The sequence below is a fragment of the Cherax quadricarinatus genome, chromosome 61 (genome assembly GCF_038502225.1).
Source record: "Cherax quadricarinatus isolate ZL_2023a chromosome 61, ASM3850222v1, whole genome shotgun sequence".
In the NCBI taxonomy this organism is placed as follows: Eukaryota; Metazoa; Arthropoda; class Malacostraca; order Decapoda; family Parastacidae; genus Cherax; species Cherax quadricarinatus.
The window spans coordinates 13,257,046-13,280,519 of record NC_091352.1 but is presented as its reverse complement, the minus strand read 5'-3'; the positions used below and the strand labels follow the sequence as shown (position 1 = coordinate 13,280,519).

The window sequence follows — 23,474 nt, the reverse complement described above, 5'->3', positions numbered from 1 at the left end:
CTTACCAACTGAGCCATCAATCCTACAAAAAACATGAGCCTAGCAAACTAGGCTTGTTTAATGTTGCAAGGACACTCATGGCAAGGATTAATTTCAGCCTCCTCCTGTTTGAATACCCACCTCCACAAGCAGTCTATATAGCAATGAAGCCATGAAACAAGTGGTTTTGAATCATTTACCAAACTGCAGCAAGCCAGGATTCGACCCCACGACACTTTGTCCTGCCTCAAGAGGCCACACAATGTACATGTCACCTTACCAACTGTCATTGATGTCAGCTCGGCCTGTATACCTTGTACATGTACTTGTAGTAAATAATAATAATAGTAATAATAATAATAATAATAATCTCTTGGGTGCATTAAATGTCATATATTACGTTAATATAGACACTGTGAGGTAAAAATTTCACAAACTCTTACAAATGTATGTGAATGAACTAAAATTGGACACATATTAATACTCGTTTATTTCTCCTGACCTAGTGATCGCCTGCCACCCGTTCAGTTTGTGTTTTTACATTGTGTGAACTCTATGTATCTCATTCTCTCTCACTTACTATTCCGTTAACTAGTTTCTTGCTGACAATGGCGTCTAAGCTTAGGTGTGATAAAAAGAGTCGTAAGCCACTTACTTTAAGTACCAAGCTAGAAATGATCAAACTTAGTGAACTGACTTTTTCTGGGTTATCCTAGGTTCTGGTTTAGGAAGACACGTAAGCAAACACTATGACATATTTATTAGAAAACGTTTCGGTCCTGGGACCTTGATCACTTCTAACCAAGGTCCCAGGACCGAAACATTTTCTAATAAATATGTCATAGTGTTTGCTTACATGTCTTTCTAATCCAACTTGTCGGTATTTATTACCAAGGTTTATACCATCCTAGGTTCTCTACACGTATGCTGCTATGTATGATAATTTATGTAACTGTATTTGTGTGTTAGGTAAGACACATATGCAACAGTTAAGTATCTTTATTTCGAAACGTTTCGCCTACACAGTAGGCTTCTTCAGTCGAGTATGGAACAATACTCTTCTCCAGACTGAGAGACTGACCACCTCAAAACTTCAAGGGTGATGGACTGATTACATCGTCTTCAAGTATCTTCTGCTTCTATCAACTTTTCTGTACTCGACTGAAGAAGCCTACTGTGTAGGGGAAACGTTTCGAAATAAAGATACCTAACTGTTGCATATGTGTCTTACCTAACAACCTGTCGGTATTTTATACCATTTGAATGTTTAAACTGTATTTGTGTATACCTGAATAAACTTATTTACTAACAAGGTATGTCGATGGCTAAGATAGCCATCAAATACAGTTACATATAGCAGCATATGTATAGAGAACCTAGGATAACCCAAAAAAGTCAGACAAAGTGGCTTATTACTGACATGGAGAAACTTTTACATTGTCACTCACGTTTCACACATTCCAATTAATATTTTAAGGTAAGTAACACATGTATTGTGTGTGAATTTTACTTTTTATTGTGTTTTTAACCCTTTGAGGGTTGACAGGCCCTCTCCGAAACTCGTTCTCAGGGTCGGCCAAATTTCAAAAAAAAAAAAAAAAATTTTCTTATGAAAAAATAGTTTTTTTTTTCTAAACATTATAGGCTAAACAAAAAAATTTTACCGTCAATACTTACCGAGATATGGAGGCGTGAAGTATGCCAAAATTGAACAACATCTGGTAACATCGCCGACTGCCGTCACCCGGTATTTTTCTATTTACTTTTTTATGTACTATTTTCAATTATTTTTCAATTTTTCTTTTTCTGAGTAACTTTTATGGCCTATGAGGCCAACATGATCAGTATTTTGTAAGTTATTTCTTTTTCAATACTACACAATAAGGGCATAAACACTGTTGTCATTATTTTGTTTATAGAAAATATTTACACAAACAAACAATATAAAATGTTGTTTATTACTATTTTTCTAAATTTTATATACACATATACAGTCACAGGGAATGTTTCTAGAAGTTCTGCAGCCTGTGGAACTCTTTGAAACACGGTGTCATGCACAGTGGTGTTTTACATTCCTCACACATAAAACGAGTGTCTGCGTTGTTGTGGGCATTTTTTTGTATGTGAACAGACGTAACACCTCTTCTGAGCCTTTTTCTTGAAAGCAGTAGCAGGCACTTTTACCAGGAAGTGATCACCATGCTTCAGACGAGCAGGTAGTTGTTGATAATTTGGTGGGCGGTCAATTGCAGGTGCTGTTCCTTGGTACTTGAATACTATTTGTCTGATGACAGACAAACAGAATTCGCCGTACTGTGGTTTGTTTCTGGTTCTCATCTTATACATATTATAAGCATTGAGCATGGAAATGTCCAGAAGATGGAAAAAGAGTTTTATGTACCACTGATAACTCTTGCAAACACAATCAGCAAACCCAATCTGCATGTCACATTTGTCCACTGAACGCATGTTGAAGGTGTAATCAATCACAGCTGCAGGTTTTAGAATGGGTTCATTGCTCTCTCTATGCTGCCTGCCACTGTCTGCCATTTCATTAGGGTGAACTGATGACAACAGTGTGACATCTCGTTTGTCATGCCACCAAAATGCCATGATGTCATTGGCAGCAAACGCCTGCACCTCACCTCTACGAGTGCCAGCATCAAACCTGGGCATATGTTTCCGATTTGCACGCACTGTGCCACACACATCTGTCATGTTCACTCGCAAAAAATCACTGAGTGAGGGGCTTGTGTACCAGTTATCTGTATATAATATATGCCCCTTACCAAGGTATGGTTCTATCATTGTTCTAACCACATCACCTGAGATGCCCAATAACTTCCTGGTATTTTGCGATGTATAACTTCCGGTGTACACAATAATATCCAATACCAGACCACTGTAACAATCACAAAGCACAAACAACTTTATACCAAAGCGTTTCCTCTTGCTTGGTATGTACTGCTTGAAAGAAAGTCTTCCTTTGAACAGAATCAAAGACTCGTCAATTACAAGCTTCCTGAAGGGATAAAAATGCGTACTGAATTTCTCTTTCAGATACACAAACACATTCCTAATCTTATATAACCTGTTGTTTCTGTCAGGCCTGGTTTTGTCTGAGAAGTGAAGCATACATAACATTAGCACAAATCGATTCACTGGCATTATATCACTGAAACCTGGGATTGCAATCAGGCAGTCTGTTGACCAGTATGATTTCACTTTGTGCTTATACACATGTGGCATAGCATTATTGTGGCAAAGAAAAGATACATCTCAGCCACAGTTGCCTCCTTCCACTGGTGTAGACGTGATTTTGGTGAAAGTAATGTGTTTGCCATGGTGTACTCGTAGTATGTGTTGCTTTCCATGACAATACTTTCCATCAGTGGTTCGTCAAAGAATAACTCGAAACATTCCAGTTCAGTGGCATTGTTCCCAAGTGTACAAGATGGCCGTATTCCACTTTGGCTGTCATCAAACTGGTGGGCATTTGGAACAAAATTGATAGCTTCCTGCCAATCCCAGGTGCGGTCTGCTGGTGGGTACTGGACAATGACAGGTGGTTGTGGTTGTGGAGGCTGGTGTGGTGGGTGGGTGGGGGATGGTGGCCTTTGTTGTAGATCAGCTGAGGCAGCAGCGTGGATGGCAGCATGGGTGGCAGCATTGCCCACTGCTGGTGCCTCACTGCCGGCACCACTACCACCACGCACATTTTCCATCCCAACTGCAACAGTATCATCGTCATTTTCACTCTCTGTTCCTGTTGTACAGCCACGGGATGTACTCCGAGATGCACTCCTTCCCCTTGGAATAGCATATGGCACACTACCAGAGCGCATATATCGTCGTATATACTGACGCTTCACTGGGGAATATTGCACTTCACTATCACTACTGGAACTAGTTTGAAGAGCTTGTGGTTCATATTCACTATCACTACCATCACCCATGCTCTCATCTGAGTCTGGGATTTGGGAAAATAGAAGTTTCCTCTTGGATTCTGGTACAAATGAACGTAAACAAGACGGCCCAGCACCAGAGGTGGAAGGCTGAGGGTCGTCTGGGTTTTCCTCACTATTACCGATATTATGGTCATTAGTTTCGGTCAAAACCTCACCAAAACCTTGAAACTCATCTTCACTGGCACTTCCATCTGTATTAGAACTGTCACTGGGGAACAAAAGTGTCCCAATTCGCTGAGGAGTGAGGAGCTTCTTACCGCGAGGCATGGTGGATATTGTTTACTAAGATGGCGTTCCCACAATGCACCACTGAGTCCCAGATTTTTTTTCTACCACGCACACCGACCACACAGACCCATTCTCTCACATGTAGGCCTACCAGCCTTTTCAAGCGAGATTTGACGCCGCTAGAATTTGTGCGTACTAGTACGTCAAAAAACCCTGAGCGTAAGACGTACTAGTACATCCGAAACCCTCAAAGGGTTAATGCCTAATTCTATTGCTAACTTAATACAGTGGTCCCTCGATAATTGTAAGGCTCGATAGTCGTAATTTTCAAAAATAGTAACATTATTTTTGTCAAAACATTGGCTCGCGAATCGTCGTTTGACTCGCAAATAGTTGTTCGACACAACACCTCTCGTGACATATATAATGACTTATTTTATTCATTCTATAGTATATTCCAAGTTTCTATGTTATTAATATTGTTTATTATGTCATATTAGTTGAATTGTGATAGATAAATAAGCTGTAGAGTTGATATTAGTGTCATATTCTCCAACAATAAACTCGCCGGAAATAAATGGTATAAAATACCGACACAATGGAAATATAAGCACAATTGCAGTATAATGTGATCCTTTATTGACAACGTTTCGCCCACACAGTGGGCTTTTAGACAGGACAAGCTTCCATCTTCTGCAGGGGTATACATAATCCCTTGTAATGACTGCAGCAAATTATACGTGGGCGAAACATCAAGGGACCTCCAAACATGTATTTCAGAACACCAATACGCAAGCAGGTCTGACGATACAAGGAATGCCTGTGTACAACATCGTAATTCACACAACCACTTAATAAACTACAGAAATTCAAGACTTATCGCCACAGAAGACAACACTCAATACCGAAGAATCCTGGAATCATCGCTTATCTCTATATCCGACAACTTCAACCAGAATAATGGCTTCTACAACATAGCTGAACCACTTGCCAAGAAACTTCTTCATCGCTATCCCACATAAGAGCATAGGAATGGAAGAACACTGCAGAAGGTCTGCTCACAAACTTATCCAATCTCCCTTCCAAGCTACTCAAAATTTTAGACTCTATAACCCCACTCGATACATCATCAGATGCAGCATTCTCCACCTGACCTCAACATTCTGAACCTGACTATAAATACTCACGTACCTTCCATCCCAGGTAGATCTGTTTGTGACTTGAAAAAGCCCACTGTGTGGGCGAAACGTTGTCAATAAAGGATCACATTATACTGCATATGTGTTTATATTTCCAATAAACTCGCCATCCCTCCCTCACACAAACAAGTCTTCAATAAAGGTAAGTGTGATGTTAAATAAGAACATAAGAACTTAAGAGAGGAGGAACACTGCAACAGGCCTGCTGGCCCATACTAGGCAGGTCCTTCACAAATCCAACCCACTAACAGAACAAATGCTACCCAAGCAATAAGCTCAGGTGCAAGTCCGACTCAAATCCAACCCCTCTCACTCATGTATTTATCCAACATAAGAACATAAGAAAGGAGGAACACTGCAGCAGGCCTGTTGGCCCATACTAGGCAGGTCCTTTACAATTCATCCCACTAACAAAACATTTGCCCAACCTAATTTTCAACCTAAATTTGAAACTACCCAAGCCATAGCTTTTAAAACATAACATAAGAAAGGAGGAACACTGCAATAGGCCTGTTGGCCCATACTAGGCAGGTCCTTCACAAATCCAACCCACTAACAGAAATGCTACCCAAGCAATAAGCTCAGATGCAAGTCTGACTCAAATCCAACCCCTCTCACTCATGTATTTATCCAACCTAAATTTAAGAACATAAGAACATAAGAAAGTGGCAGCTCATGGCATTGGGGGAAAAGTGCTCTCATGGATCGAGTCATGGCTCACAGACAGGAAGCAGAGTGTCCATAAATGGGGTTAAATCCGAGTGGGGATCTGTAACAAGTGGAGTTGGTTTAGAAAGACACGTAAGCAAACACTATAACATATTTATTAGAAAACGTTTCGGTCCTGGGACCTTGATCACTTCTCAAGGTCCCAGAACCGAAACGTTTTCTAATAAATATGTTATAGTGTTTGCTTACGTGTCTTTCTAAACCAACTTGTCGGTATTTATTACCAAGGTTTATACCAACAAGTGGCATTCCACAGGGATCAGTCTTGGGCCCGTTGTTGTTTATAATATATATCAATGATCTTGATGAGGGTGTTACTAGTGATATGAGCAAATTCGCCGATGACACAAAGATAGGTAGGATAATTGATTCAAACGTAGATGTTAGGGAACTTCAGGAGGATTTAAACAAACTCTATTCTTGGTCAGAAAAGTGGCAGATGCAGTTCAATGTAGATAAATGCAAGGTTCTGAAGCTCGGGAGTGTCCATAACCCTAGCACTTATAAGTTAAATGATGTAGAACTTAGCCATACAGATTGCGAAAAGGACTTGGGGGTTATGGTGAGCAGTAACTTTAAACCAAGACAGCAATGCCTAAGTGTACGTAATAAGGCAAATAGATTACTGGGATTTAGGAGGCAGAGAGTGTGTTTTCCTGAGGCTGGAATGAAGGATATTGTTAGCTGTCTGGATGACATCATGAGAGGAAATGGGAGCAATCCTATTATCTGTCTCAGTGCTGGAGGCAACGATGTTGGCAGACGTAGGAGTGAGGACCTGATTAGCAGGTATAGGTCAGCAATAGAGATAATTAGGAGGAAGGGTGGGAAACCTGTCATATGTGGCATTTTGCCAAGGAGAGGAGTTGGAAATGAATGGTTGTCCAGAGTAATTGGTGTCAATTGCTGGCTGGACAAATACTGTAAGGAAAATGCGGTAACATTCATTGACAATTGGGACCTCTTCTATGGCAGAAATGACATGTATGCCAGGGATGGGGTTCACTTATCTAGGTGTGGGGTGGGAGCACTGGCCAACACAGTGGAGGGAGCTGTTAGGTCTTTAAACTAGGAATAGTTAGTGGTATGGGTTTTGGCAGGAAAACAGTGAAGTCGCAGTGTAGTAATATGAGTACTAGGAGAACTAATAACAGGCAAAATGAGGTGGATATTGGAAAGCCAGTGGCACTAATTGACAAGGACAGTAATAGGTTTAGTGGAATAACAGAAAGGAGCAGGAAGGGTAAAGAGAGAGGAGGGTCTTTAAATATATATTACACAAATAGTCGCAGTGCTAGGAATAAGATGGACGAGTTGAGACTAGTTGCTAGTGCAGGTAACATTGATGTATTTGCCATAACTGAGACGTGGTTTAATTCAAAAAGTCGGGACATGCCTGCGGAATGTCCCATTCAGGGTTTTAAATTGTTCCTAGTAGATAGAAGTGTCGGGAAGGGGGGTGGGGTGGCATTGTATGTCCGAGATCGCTTGAACTGTTGCATAAAAGCGGGTATTAACCCTTTGACTGTTTCCGACGTATAAATATGTCTTACGAGCCAATGTTTCTGACGTATTTATACGCACAAATTCTAGCAGCTTCAAATCAAGCGCCAAAGGCCTGGTAGGCCTATACGAGAGAGAATGGGTCTCAGTGGTCGGTGTGCACCCTGTGAAAAAAATCTGGGACCCAACGGTGCATTGTGGGAATGCCATGTTGTTAGTCCATTTTCACCATGCCTCTCGGTAAGAAGTTCCTCACTCCTCGGCGGATTGGAGGTCTTTTGTTCCCAAGTGATAGCTCTAACAGCGATGAAACTGTCAGTGACAGTGAATTCTAGGGTTTTGAAGTGAGTGTTACCGGAAAAAGTGCCCAGGATAACGTAATTAGTGATGAAAACCCAGATGACCCACAACCTTCCACCTCTGGTGCTGTGCTAGCTTGTTCACGTTCACGTTCACCTGTACCAGGACGAAATAAGAAACTATTTGGTCGTGTACAACACCCAGATAATAGCAGTGATAGTGATAGTGATAGTGATTTCAAGGTCATTGAAAGCAGTTCTAGTGACAGTGAGAGTGAATATTCCCCAGTGAAGCGGCAGTATATACGACATAACGTGCGGTCTGGTAGTGTTTCATATGTTGTTCCAAGGGGAAGGAGAAACTCTGGGAGCACATCCTGTGGTCCTACACCACGACCTGATAGTGAAGATGACGATATTGTAACGATGGGTATGAATGGTGACAGTGAGGGAGGAGGCAGTGGTGGTGATAGTGAGGGTGGCACGGCCCATGTGGCACCATCAGCGGGCCACACTACTACCCACGCTGCTGACGCAGCACAACAACCAGCCTCACCCTACCCCACACTCCCACAACCTGCACCACCACAACCTGCACCACCACAACCTGCACAACCACAACCACGGTACAATATCCAGACCCCACCAGCAGACCGCATCTGGGATTGGCAGGACGGTGACGAGTTTGTTCCCAGTCCCCATGACTTTGATGAAACACAAAGTGGAATAAAGCCATCTTGTCCACTTGGGAACAATGCCAGTGAACTGGACTGCTTTGAGTTATTCTTCGATGAACCCCTGATGGACATCATTGTCAGGGAAACAAACACATACTGTGATTACACCATGGCAAATACAATTCTCTCACCAAAATCACGGCTACACAAGTGGAAGGAGACAACTGTGGCAGAGATGTACCTGTTTTTTGCCACAATAATGCTTATGCCACATGTGTATAAGCACACTGTCACCACATACTGGGCAACAGAACGCCTGATTTCAACTCCAGGTTTTAGTGACATTATAGATGTCAATCGTTTCCTGATACTGTTACGTATGTTACACTTTTCAGACAAAACCAGGCCTGACAGAAGCGACAGGTTATATAAGATCAGAAATGTGTTTATGTACCTGAAACAAAAGTGCTGCATGTATTTTTATCCCTTCAGGAAGCTTGTTATTGATGAGTCCTTGATTTTATTCAAAGGAAGACTCTCATTCAAGGAATATATACCATGCAAGAGGAAACGCTTTGGTATAAAGCTATTTGTACTGTGTGATTGCAGAAGTGGTCTAGTTTTGGATATCATTGTGTACACTGGCAGTAATACTTTGAGAGATACCATGAAGTTATTGGGTATCTCTGGTGATGTGGTTCGAACAATGATGGAACCATATCTTGGTAAGGGGCATATGTTATTTACTGATAACTGGTACACAAGCCCCTTACTCAGTGATTTCTTGCGAGTGAACTTGACAGACGTGTGTGGCACAGTGCGTGGTAATCGTAAACATATGCCAAGGTTCAACGCTGGCACTCGCAGAGGTGAGGTGCAAGCCTTTGCTGCCAATGACATCATGGCATTTCGGTGGCATGACAAACGTGATGTCACATTGTTGACATCAGTTCACAGAAACGAAATGGTACCCAGTGGCAGGGACAACAGAGAGACCAATGAACCCATTCTAAAGCCTGCAGCTGTCATGGACTACAACCTCAATATGCGCTTAGTGGACAAATGTGACATGCAGATTGGGTTTGCAGACTGTGTACGCAAGAGTTATAAGTGGTATATAAAACTTTTATTCCATCTTGTTGATATCTCTATGCTAAATGCTTATAACATATACAAGTTGAAGACCAACAAAACACCAAAATATGGTGAATTTTGCCTGTCAGTAATCAGACAAATAATTTCAAAGTACCAAGGAGCAACTCTTGCAATAGACCAGCGCCCACAGACGTCATCTCGTTTGAGGCCTGGTGATCACTACCCCATACAACTGCCTCCTACTACTGCCAAGAAAAATGCTCAGAAGAGGTGTTATGTATGTATGCATACCACAAAACGCCCACAAACATGCAGAGACACTCGTTTTATGTGTGAGGAGTGTGAAGTGCCCCTCTGCATGTACCCATGTTTCAAAGAGTTCCACAAGCTGCAGCAGTTCTAGGAACATGTTTAGTGACTATACATATGTATATATATTATGGAACAATAGTAATAAACATTGTTTTGTATTGTTTGTTTGTGTAAACAAAGTGTATACACAAACTAATAGTGATAAAGTTTGTTCTGTTATTGTGTTGTAAACAATGAGTGTATATTTGAAGAATGCACCTTACATTGGTCTCACAGGCCACATAACTTACCTGGAACAGAAAAATATTGAAAAATGCAAGAAACCTTTGAATTAGAGTAAATAAAAGAATACCGGGTGGGCGGCGGTCGCCGCTGTTGCCGTACGCACGTCACTTTCTGCAAACTTTGCGGCTCTATATCTCGGTAAGTACTGATGGCAAAAATTTTTTTTAGGCTTAAAACACTACTAAAAATATTCCTAACATTTTCATAAGAAAAAATAATTTTTTTTTTCGAATATTTGGCGACATAGAATGACAGTTTCAGAGAGGGGCCTGAAACACTCAAAGGGTTAAGTCTGAAGTAACACATACAGAGTCTGTTTGGATAGAATTTTCAGAGGGGCATGAAAAATTAATTTTAGATGTGATATACCGTCCCCCAAACTTAGATAGGGACCAGGGGAGACTACTATGGGAGGAAATTGTTAGGGCCACAAGACACGATAATGTAGTAATTCTAGGAGACTTTAACTTTAGTCATACTGATTGGAATTTCTTGACTGGGAATTTAGAATCATACGACTTCTTAGAAATAGTTCAGGATTGTTTTTTGAAGCAGTTTGTGACAGAACCTACAAGGGGTAATAACCTGCTTGACTTAGTTCTGGCAAACAATGAATCCCTTGTTAATAATTTAGAAGTTTCAGAGGAACTGGGTGCTAGCGACCACAAAGCAATTACATTTAGCATTGAATGGAAGTATGATAGTAGGGATAACTCAGTAACAGTCCCAGATTTTTGCTTAGCAGATTACAATGGGCTTAGAGAACACTTATCATCTGTTGACTGGGGTAATGAAGAGAGCTATCAATATGACAGTTTTCTGAACACTATACATGAGGCTCAAAGAACATTTATCCCGTATAAAGAAATTAGATCAAATAGAAATGACCCAAAATGGATGAATAATAGGCTGAAATATCTACTAGGGCATAAGAAAGGAATTTATAGGTGTATCAAAAGAGGTGAGGGTCATCTTATGAAACAGTATATTGACATTAAGAGGGACATTAAAAAGGGGATAAGAAAAGCTAAAAGGGACTATGAAATTAAAGTTGCTAGGGATTCTAAAACTAACCCAAAAAGTTTTTTCCAGGTATATAGAACAAAAGTCAGACATAAGATTTTTTTTTTTTTTATTATCACACTGGCCGATTCCCACCAAGGCAGGGTGGCCCGAAAAAGAAAAACTTTCACCATCATTCACTCCATCACTGTCTTGCCAGAAGGGTGCTTTACACTACAGTTTAAACTGCAACATTAACACCCCTCCTTCAGAGTGCAGGCACTGTACTTCCCATCTCCAGGACTCAAGTCCGGCCTGCCGGTTTCCCTGAACCCCTTCATAAATGTTACTTTGCTCACACTCCAACAGCACATCAAGTATTAAAAACCATTTGTCTCCATTCACTCCTATCAAACACGCTCACGCATGCCTGCTGGAAGTCCAAGCCCCTCGCACACAAAACCTCCTTTACCCCCTCCCTCCAACCTTTCCTAGGCCGACCCCTACCCCGCCTTCCTTCCACTACAGACTGATACACTCTTGAAGTCACTCTTTTTCGCTCCATTCTCTCTACATGTCCGAACCACCTCAACAACCCTTCCTCAGCCCTCTGCACAACAGTTTTGGTAATCCTGCACCTCCTCCTAACTTCCAAACTACGAATTCTCTGCATTATATTCACACCACACATTGCCCTCAGACATGACATCTCCACTGCCTCCAGCCTTCTCCTCGTTGCAACATTCATCACCCATGCTTCACACCCATATAAGAGCGTTGGTAAAACTATACTCTCATACATTCCCCTCTTTGCCTCCAAGGACAAAGTTCTTTGTCTCCACAGACTCCTAAGTGCACCACTCACCCTTTTCCCCTCATCAATTCTATGATTCACCTCATCTTTTTATTTTAAATCATTACCTATTTACGAATTTGTAGTCCTGAGTTCATAGATGAGGAAATATCCAAAATTTATGAAATAGGTAATGATTTAAAATACCCAAGAAATGTAATTGATAAATCTTTTAAAGTTGCTAGAAATACTTTTTACAATCCAAAAAAGGACAACCAGCCTTATTCAACTAAAAATATGTTGGTTCTCCCTTACCATGAAAACTTGGTTGATATGCCTTCTCTTCTTAAGACTTTTAATATTCTAGTTGTATTCAAAAATCTTGATACAGTAAAATAAACTTTTGATAAAGAATTCCCCCCAAAATGCTGATGGATGTGTCTATAAGATTCCTTGTAAAATTTGCGATAAAGTTTATTACGGTCAAACTGGTAAAAATCTTGAACTAAGATTAAAACAACATAAATATAGCATTAGAACTGGACAAGATTCCAATGCTCTATTTATTCATGTAAGAGATTTTAACCATCCAATTGATTTTCAAAAAGTTGAGAAAGTCCATGGTCGACAGGAATATAATTGAGTCTTGTTTCATAAAAAGCAGTTTTGACAATAATATGAATATTTCCTTCGGTTTATATAAATTAGATCCATTTATAATTAATAGAATTTGGGAAGAATTTAATAATACACTGGACAAATAATAATTTTAAAAATTTTCTTGGGTAGAATAGTTTGTTGGTGGTTGTGCAAAGGACCTGTCCAGTTGGGCCGGCGCGCGTCAGGTGTTTAACCGTTGTGGGATCTGATAGTGAGGTGTTGGCCAGACCCCCTTATATACCTCCCTTGGATGCTTTATTTTCATAGTTCCTTGATAATGTGAGTAGTCACGAAAGCGCTTGGAATTCTCTATTCTTTCAGAGTGGTTGTTTTGCATATAGTATATATACAGTGGACCCCCGCATAATGATTTTAATCCGTGCAAGAGGGCTCATTGGTATGCGAAATAATCGGTATGCGAATGAATTTTCCCCATAAGAAATAATGGAAATCAAATTAATCCATGCAAGACACCCAAAAGTATGAAAAATTTTTTTTTACCACATGAAATATACATTTTCCTACACACAAAGAGAAGGATACATGCACAATAGTAGAGTAGTACATGCACAGTATATATTGTGCATGTACTAGTCTACTAAATGAAGAATAAATGACACTTACCTTTACTGAAGATGCAGCAATGACTGATGAGACACTGTGTCCTGGGAGTGACTTTTCCTCCTGAGTACTGTAGGTCCTGTTTGGTATTTTCTTCCAGAACATGCCTTATCACACTGTGTATGTCACTACGATTCTTAAATCTCTCAAACCAACCTTTGCTGGCTTTAAATTCACCAATATGAGCACTAGTTCCAGGCATTTTTCCCTGTTCACCTGGGTGTTAGTCGACTGGTGTGGGTTGCATCCTGGGAGACAAGATTAAGGACCCCAATGGAAATAAGTTAGACAGTCTTCAATGACACTGACTTTTTTGGGTTATCCTGGGTGGCAAATCCTCTGGGGTTAATTGTTTCTTGGTATATTCTCAATAAGCCACACCAACAACAGTGCTACAGCAGCAGCAGACGATGCTACAGCAGCAGCAGACGATGCTACAGCAGCAGCAGACGATGCTACAGCAGCAACAGACGATGCTACAGCAGCAGCAGCAGCAGCAGCAGACGATGCTACAGCAGCAGCAGACGATGCTACAGCAGCAGCAGCAGCTGACAGTGCTACAGCAGCAGCAGACGATGCTACAGCAGCAGCAGACGATGCTACAGCAGCAGCAGACGATGCTACAGCAGCAGCAGACGATGCTACAGCAGCAGCAGACGATGCTACAGCAGCAGCAGCAGCTGACAGTGCAGCAGCAGCAGCAGCTGTACCACCAATAGTAGCGATGGTTGATTGGGGTTTATTATACAACCTGGCCAGCTCGGAGACACGCACTCCACTTTCATACTTATCAATGATCTTTTTCTTCATCTCTATTGTAATTCTCACCCTTATTGCTGTAGGGTTGGCACTAGAAGCTTTCTTGGGGCCCATGGTCACTTATTTTCCAGATAAAGCACCGAAAACAATGTAATAATACGAAATGTTCCAATTGTATGCTTGGATGTTACCGCGGAGGCTGGCTGGTAAACAATGGCACGGGCGGCACATGTGAGGCTGGCTGAGGGTGCACATTGGACGCATCTCGGACGAACAGCGGTGAGCGGGTTTTTAAGCGGTATGCGAGGCAAAATTTTTGCGATTAAAGCAAGCGGTATGCAGATTAATCGTTATGTGATGCCAACGGTATGCGGGGGTCCACTGTGTATATATATATATATATATATATATATATAGATATATATATATATATATATATATATATATATATATATATATATATATATATATATATATATATATATATATATATATACAGTGGACCCCCGGTTAACGATATTTTTTCATTCCAGAAGTATGTTCAGGTGCCAGTACTGACCGAATTTGTTCCCATAAGGAATATTGTGAAGTAGATTAATCCATTTCAGACCGTCAAACATACACGTACAAACGCACTTACATAAATACACTTACATAATTGGTCGCATTGAGAGGTGATCGTTATGCGGGTGTCCACTGTATATATATATATATATATCCTCTCCTCATTTAGCGACGTACTCGTTTACCGACAACTCGGACTTACGACGAGCTCTCCAACTAGTATGCAAACCTAAATAATGTATATTAGAGCTGATTTCCTCTATTCTGTTTATTACACAATACACAGAACACTACTGTATAAACATTTAAAAAATTATACCAAAAATGTTATAAATGGTAAAAAGGTGATATTAAAAAATTATCTAAAGATGGATGACACAAACCTACTACCAGAAGAGTAGGCTCCTCACTTAATGACCAATTCACTAACCAACCTACTCTTAGGAATGGAACCCTGTCGTTAAGTGAGGAGAGGATGTAATTATAATACTGTACTACAAAAGTTTTAGATGAATTAACTTTAAAATTAGAGATTTATTTTTGAAGCTTTCATGATTTCTTTATAATACCTATTAAAATATGTTTCCCATAGGAATGAAAATACATGTAACATGTATCTGCTTGTTACAAAAATGCATTGCAGGTTCCCTATTCTGAATGAACAATTACAGTCTAAAAATAAAAATTTAAATTTTACCTTATGAAACGAGGTTTCTCAGTAGTTCACTAGTGTCAGCAATTTTTTCAATAATTTTATTTAAATCAAGACTCACAAGAATCCTACTAACTTCCATGTTCAGCTTGGAGGTTGAAAAGTCTCTGATTAGTGGGTGCTTTCAGGGTTGGTTTTGGCATTAGCACGGACTGACAAATTGGTTAAAATAAATGAAAAACATTGGTTAACTTAGCATATTTTAGCAGTTTCTAGATTGATTCTGATGGTTGAATTCAGAATTTCTTTGTTTCAGTGGTTAGTCCAGAAACATATTAGTTTTACCAATGTAAGTGACCCAAAATGGGGTCACTAATATAAAAGGCTGATAATATGTTTACACTTTCATATATTGAGTGTGCAACAGATACAAAAGTAAATGATACAAAAGTAAAATGAATACACAATACATACATTACTTACCTGCTGTTGACGTTGAAGGCTGTTCAAGGCTAGCTGTTGCTGTGGATATTGAAGGTTGTTCAAGGCTAGCTGTTGCTGCTGATGTTGAAGGTTGCCCTGTTGCTGTCGAAGGTTGCAGTGTTACTTTCTTAAAGTAGGGCAGCAATAAATTTTGCCTCTTGGACTGTTGTCCCCTTTCCCTCAGAATTTCTTTGTAGCATGCAATACCATTTAAAAGGATTGCATTCACTTTTGAACTTCTTTCGAAATCTGGGTCAATCCTCTCAAAGGCTGCCATTCCCATTTCTATACATTTGATAGCTTCTTCCAATTCCTTGGATGTCATTTCTCTCGGGACATCAGAACGATCATCAGGATAGAACTCCTCTTCATGAAACCTTTTTCTTTGTTCTTCTATCAGAAGATCTTCGTCTGTTAGGGTCTTGTCATGAGAGGCAAGCAATTCTGCCACATCCTCAGCACTAACTTCCAATTCTAATTCCCTTGCCATGTCCACAACATCTGTAGTGACTTCCTCCACTGGATTCTCAAAGCCTTCAGAATCATCTGTAAGTTCAGGAATTAGCTTCTTCCAAACACCTTTCAGTGTAGTTTCTTTAACTTCCTCCCATGCATCTTTAATAGTTTTAATACCATCCAAAATTGTGAAATCTTTCCAAAATGCTTTTAATTTATTTTGTTTAGGCCCAGGGACCGTATCACTGTCCAAGGCAGTTATAGCCTTAGTGAAGGTTCTTCTTAGGTAGTAGGATTTAAATACTGCAGTTAAACCTTGGTTCATCGGTTGTAGTAATGAAGTTGTATTTACAGGCATAAAAATAACATTTATCTCCTTGTACATACCAATTAAAGCTCTAGGGTGGCCAGGAGCATTGTCTGCAAGAAGTAAAATCTTAAAAGGAATTTTCTTTTTCTTGCAGTAAGCCTCAACTGTAGGCTTAAAATAGTCTGTGAACCAATCTGAGAAAAGATTGTGAGTCATCCAAGCTTTGGAATTGGATTTATAATAAACAGGAAGGCTATCTTTTGCATAGTTCTTTAGGGCCCTAGGATTGTCTGAGTGATAAATCACCATTGGTTTTAACTTACAATCACCAGCTGCATTAGCCCCTAACAAGAGTGTTAGCCTGTCTTTCGCAGCTTTGAAACCAGACACTGATTCCTCTTCTTGAGCAATAAATGTCCTAGAAGGCATCTTCTTCCAATATAATGCAGTTTCATCTACATTAAAAATCTGTTGCTTGGTATATCCACCATATTCGATGAACCTAGCTAGCTCATGTGGATAACTTTCTGCAGCTACTGTATCAATGCTAGCTGCTTCACCCTGCCCTTTGATGTTAAGGTGACTTCTTTTCTTAAATCTGTGAAACCAACCCCTGCTAGCTTCAAATTTATCATCAGCAGCTTCCTCACCTCTCTCAGCCTTCATAGAATTGAAGAGACTTAGGGCCTTACCCTGGATGATGGCTCGGCTTAAAGGCACGTTGTGACTAGTTTGATCTTCAATCCACACCAGTAAAAGTTTTTCCATGTCAGCAATAAGGTTATCACGTTTTCTTATAACTTTAGTGTTCACTGGTGTAGCACTTTTAATTTCCTTCAACACTTTCTCCTTAGAGTTCACAACTGTACTAACCGTTTGGCGAGCCAAACCAACCTTACGTCCTATTTCAGACATAGACATACCTCGCTGACTGAGTTTAATAATTTCTAATTTGGCACTTAGAGTAAGAGACTTGCGACTCCTCCTTTTATTACAACTACCCGTGGATGCCATTGTAATTAACTAAAATATTATATATATGTAATAACTTTTAAAATGTTTGAAACTTTGGAAAATTGCCAGAACACAGTGCACAAATGCTGTAAACAGGCTGAATCACCAACAATATGATGCCAGATGCCCTTACCTGACAGCTCTTGAGCGAGTCAGTCCAAAAAACGCCGAAAAACAGAACAAGCGCCGAACATAATGAACAGATATAAATAAAAACCGCTGAATTAGCAGAACACAGTAAATCCGGGCCCTATTGTACCGACTGACTTTCTCTTGGCTCTAGCTTGCAGGAAGAAAATTCGTCGAGGTATTATAGTGGTCCTGGGCGACAAATGATTTCTGATCAGCTCAACTAATTCATATAATTTATCAGCTGGCTAGCCTGGCGCTGTACGTACTTTAATCAGTTCATTACTTATATCCCACAAAATTCAAAACTACTACTCCTTTTTATTGTATGGCTTGAGTGTCATGTACATCATTGGCGAGAAAAAACAATCTAATTTTTCCACATTATCATCCCAGTTTCGGCCTTCTTTGAAACAATGTAAAGCCGAGAATAGTTTGGCTATGTAGTCTTTTTTTTTCATTCAGACAAGGGCAGTCTTCCTTACACATAACATAATCCTCCATTCTTTGTTGTTGGGTTTGTAAGGGCTACTAACAGCTTACACCATATTGCGCTCTGCTTCTCGATGTTAAGTATTAGGCACAGGTACACGAAGTACAGTGATCATAATGTAAATTACCTAGGATACCTCCCAGAAAGTCAGACAAGACACTGCTCAACGCAGAAAGAAAAGACACAGGAGTTCCTTTGTAGACAGAAACAGAAACTTTAAGTTCCTGAAGTTCCTCTATAGACAAGCACAATGTCTACTTACTGAGACTCACAGGACCCTATGTCTAGCCCTTATACAGTGTCATATGGTCTACGCTTGCTCGTCATGGTACTCTGCCTTGACAAAAAAAAATGGAAGACAGACTGTAAATCACCCAGAAGAAAATTGTGAAAGATAGACTGCAGATCACCCAGAACAAATTGGTAAAATTCATCCTGGATCTGGGTCTAACCTGGAGTTTACCTGGAGAGAGTTCCGGGGGTCAACGCCCCCGCGGCCCGGTCTGTGACCAGGCCTCCTGGTGGATCAGAGCCTGATCAACCAGGCTGTTACTGCTGGCTGCACGCAAACCAACGTACGAGCCACAGCCCGGCTGGTCAGGAACCGACTTTAGGTGCTTGTCCAGTGCCAGCTTGAAGACTGCCAGGGGTCTGTTGGTATGTATGCTGGGAGGCAGTTGAACAGTCTCGGGCCCCTGACACTTATTGTATGGTCTCTTAACGTGCTAGTGACACCCCTGCTTTTCATTGGGGGGATGTTGCATCGTCTGCCAAGTCTTTTGCTTTCGTAGTGAGTGATTTTCGTGTGCAAGTTCGGTACTAGTCCCTCTAGGATTTTCCAGGTGTATATAATCATGTATCTCTCCCGCCTGCACTCCAGGGAATACAGGTTTAGGAACCTCAAGCGCTCCCAGTATTTGAGGTGTTTTATCTCCGTTATGCGCGCCGTGAAGGTTCTCTGTACATTTTCTAGGTCGGCAATTTCACCTGCCTTGAAAGGTGCTGTTAGTGTGCAGCAATATTCCAGCCTAGATAGAACAAGTGACCTGAAGAGTGTCATCATGGGCTTGGCCTCCCTAGTTTTGAAGGTTCTCATTATCCATCCTGTCATTTTTCTAGCAGATGCGATTGATACAATGTTATGGTCCTTGAAGGTGAGATCCTCCGACATGATCACTCCCAGGTCTTTGACGTTGGTGTTTCGCTCTATTTTGTGGCCAGAATTTGTTTTGTACTCTGATGAAGATTTAATTTCCTCGTGTTTACCATATCTGAGTAATTGAAATTTCTCATCGTTGAACTTCATATTGTTTTCTGCAGCCCACTGAAAGATTTGGTTGATGTCCGCCTGGAGCCTTGCAGTGTCTGCAATGGAAGACACTGTCATGCAGATTCGGGTGTCATCTGCAAAGGAAGACACGGTGCTGTGGCTGACATCCTTGTCTATGTCAGATATGAGGATGAGGAACAAGATGGGAGCGAGTACTGTGCCTTGTGGAACAGAGCTTTTCACCGTAGCTGCCTCGGACTTTACTCTGTTGACTACTACTCTCTGTGTTCTGTTAGTGAGGAAATTATAGATCCATCGACCGACTTTTCCTGTTATTCCTTTAGCACGCATTTTGTGCGCTATTACGCCATGGTCACACTTGTCGAAGGCTTTTGCAAAGTCTGTATATATTACATCTGCATTCTTTTTGTCTTCTAGTGCATCTAGGACCTTGTCGTAGTGATCCAATAGTTGAGACAGACAGGCTTGGTTTCCGTTTGCCTTGGGTTTCTGTGACTGTATTCCCTGTTGGTGTATGCTTACCTGTCTTATTCCTATCCTCCCTAGCACCAACAATGGAGCTCCCACCAGTTGTTTTTGGTAATATATCCTCACTATTGCTAGTGGAGTCCTCTTGTTTGCTATTTCCTGTGGTATTTCTAGTTTGCAATATTGGTTTTATCTTATCTTTGACTACACTTGTTTCCCCACTACGGCTCCTGTCCCCTATGAGGTCATTTATATGTATTCCTTCCTGCGTATAATTCCCGACTATCTGGACAAAATCTCCAGCTTCACCATTACTGTCTCCCAGGACAGCACCTCCAGCTTCACCATTACTGTCTCCCAGGACAGCACCTCCAACTTCACCATTACTGTCTCCCAGGACAGCACCTCCAACTTCACCATTACTGTCTCCCAGGACAGCACCTCCAGTTTCACCATTACTGTCTCCCAGGACAGCACCTCCAGCTTCACCATTACTGTCTCCCAGGACAACACCTCCAGCTTCACCATTACTGTCTCCCAGGACAGCACTATCAGCCCCACATTTACTGACTACCAGGACATCACCTCCAGCCTTACAGTTTCTGACTACATGGCCAGTATCAAGGGCAGTACCATTCAGCCCAGACTTTTTATGTTCCCATCTGTTGTAGAAAGCTTCCAGGTTTTCTATGAAAGCAGCTTTGATGTTATCCTCTATTAATACCCTTGTGATTTTAGTCCACAGATTTATCTCATTTGGGCATACCCAAAAACACTTCCCTGTTTTAATACTGCTTGTAGCTAGTTCTTGGATATCTGCACAAGGGGCGTGACACCAATTTCCACAAAAATGACAATTTATCCATGTGGAAGCCCGTTTGTTTGATTGACTGCAGACTACACAGAGCTTCATAATGATTTGAATGGTTGATTTACTGTAATTCTACTAGCAACCTCTTGAATACTCTATTAATAACCTCCTTAAATGAAGCTCTAGCTATTTGTATTTCTATTACTAACTAAGAGAACATGTAGGCCAGGATGAATTACAACAATTGGATATGCTGAGTACTGAAGACAGAGTAAAACAGCTGAAGTTAAATCAAGTTTATAAAATTGCTCACAAACAGTGTCCAGAATATCTTGCTGCCAATTTTGTCAAGGATGGAAAACAAAGCAATCATAGTACTGGGAGGCAGTTGAACAGTCTTGGGCCCCTGACACTTATTGTGTTGTCTCTTAACGTGCTAGTGACACCCTGCTTTTCATTGGGGGATGTTGTATCGTCTGCCGAATCTTTTGCTTTCGTAGTGAGTGATTTTCGTGTGCAACTTTGGTACTAGTCCCTCTAGGATTTTCCAGGTGTATGTAATCATGTATCTCTCCCGCCTGCGTTCCAGGGAGTACAGGTTCAGGAACTTCAAGCGTTCCCAGTAATTGAGGTGTTTTATCTCCGTTATGCGTGCCGTGAAGGTTTTCTATACATTTTCTAGGTCAGCAATTTCACTCGTGTGCAGCAATATTCCAGTCTAGATAGAACAAGCGACCTGAAGAGTGTCATCATGGGCTTGGCATCCCTAGTTTTGAAGGGTCTCATTATCCATCCTGACATTTTTCTAGCAAATGCGATTGGTACAATGTTATGGCCCTTGAAGGTGAGATCCTCCGATATGATCACTCCCAGGTCTTTGACGTTAGTTTTTTGCTCTATGTTGTGGCCGGAATTTGCTTTATACTTTGATGAAGTTTTAATTTCCTTATGTTTACCGTATCGAAGTAATTGAAATTTCTCATCGTTGAACTTCGTATTGTTTTCTGCAGCCCATTGAAAGATTTGGTTGATGTCCGCTTGGATCCTTGCAGTGTCTGCAATGGAAGACACTGTCATGCAGATTCGGGTGTCATCTGCAAAGGAAGACACGGTGCTGTGGCTGACATCCTTGTCTGTGTCAGATATGAGGATGAGAAACAAGATGGGAGCGAGTACTGTGCCTTGTGGAACAGAGCCTTTCACCGTAGCCGCCTCAGGCTTTACTCTGTTGACTACTACTCTTTGTGTTCTGTTTGTGAGGAAATTATAGACCCATCTACCAACTTTTCCTGTTATTCCTTTAGCACGCATTTTGTGCGCTATTATGCCATGGTCACACTTGTCGAAGGCTTTTACAAAGTCTGTGTATATTACATCTGCATTCTTTTTGTCTTCTAGTGCATCTAGGATCTTGTCATAGTGATCCAGTAGTTGGGACAGACAGGAGCGACTTGCTCTAAACCCATGTTGCCCTGGGTTGTGTAACTGATGGGTTTCTAGATAGGTGGTGATCTTGCTTCTTAGGACCCTTTCAAAGATTTTTATGATATGGGATGTGAGTGCTATTGGTCTGTAGTTCTTTGCTGTTGCTTTACTGCCCCCTTTGTGGAGTGGGGTTATGTCTGTTGTTTTTAGTAACTGTGGGACGACCCCCGTGTCCATGCTCCCTCTCCATAGGATGGAAAAGGCTCGTGATAGGGGCTTCTTGCAGTTGGAAATAAATGGTATAAAATACCGACACAATGGAAATATAAACACAAATGCAGTATAATGTGATCCTTTATTGACAACGTTTCACCCACACAGTGGGCTTTTTCAAGTCACACACGGATCTACCTGGGGTTGGAAGGTACGAGAGTATTTATAGTCATGTTAAGAATGTTGAGGTCAGGTGGAGAATGCTGCAGCTGATGATCTTGCAGTTTTTGATGAACACGGAGTTCCATGAGTCTGGCCCTGGGGCAGAGTGCATGGGCATGTCATTTATCGCCTGTTCGAAGTCATTTGGCGTCAGGATAACATCGGATAGGCTTGTGTTAATCAAATTTTGTGGCTCTCTCATAAAAAATTCATTTTGATCTTCGACTCTCAGTCTGGTTAGCGGCTTGCTAAAAACTGAGTCATATTGGGACTTGAGTAGCTCATTTCCTTGCTGTCATCTGTGTAGGACCCATCTTGTTTAAGTAGGGGCCCAATACTGGACGTTGTTCTCGATTTTGATTTGGCATAGGAGAAGAAATACTTTGGGTTTCTTTCGATTTCATTTATGGCTTTTAGTTCTTCCCGCGATTCCTGACTCCTAAAGGATTCTTTTAGCTTAAGTTCGATGCTTGCTATTTCTCTGACCAGTGTCTCCCTACGCATTTCAGATATATTGACCTCTTTTAGCCGCTCTGTTATTCTTTTCCGTCGCCTGTAAAGGGAGCGCCTGTCTCTTTCTATTTTACATCTACTCCTCCTTTTTCTTAGAGGAATAAGCCTTGTGCATACATCGAGTGCCACCGAATTAATCTGTTCTAGGCATAAGTTGGGGTCTGTGTTGCTTAGTATATCTTCCCAGCTTATATCGGTTAGGACTTGGTTTACTTGGTCCCACTTTATGTTTTTGTTATTGAAGTTGAATTTGGTGAATGCTCCCTCGTGACTAGTCTCATTATGTCGGTCTGGGGCTCCGCGCATACATGACTAGTGTAG

At 41.0% G+C, this 23,474-nt stretch overlaps 1 protein-coding gene across 3 annotated transcripts in view; it reads right to left on the bottom strand.

Moving 5' to 3' along the window:
- The window catches only part of LOC128699325 (tigger transposable element-derived protein 1), a 30,036-nt gene extending 11,772 nt beyond the window's left edge, over nt 1–18,264 (bottom strand). For 2 of the 3 annotated variants that reach the window (XM_070098238.1, XM_070098239.1), the window contains exon 1: nt 15,809–18,262. In XM_070098238.1, coding sequence (XP_069954339.1) covers nt 15,809–17,588 — 1,780 coding nt within the window. In that variant the 5' untranslated portion in view covers nt 17,589–18,262. Of the gene's footprint in view, nt 1–15,808 lie in introns of all 3 variants that reach the window. The other variant, XM_070098240.1, reaches the window with a different exon arrangement.
- Between the last annotated feature and the right edge of the window lie 5,210 nt (nt 18,265–23,474).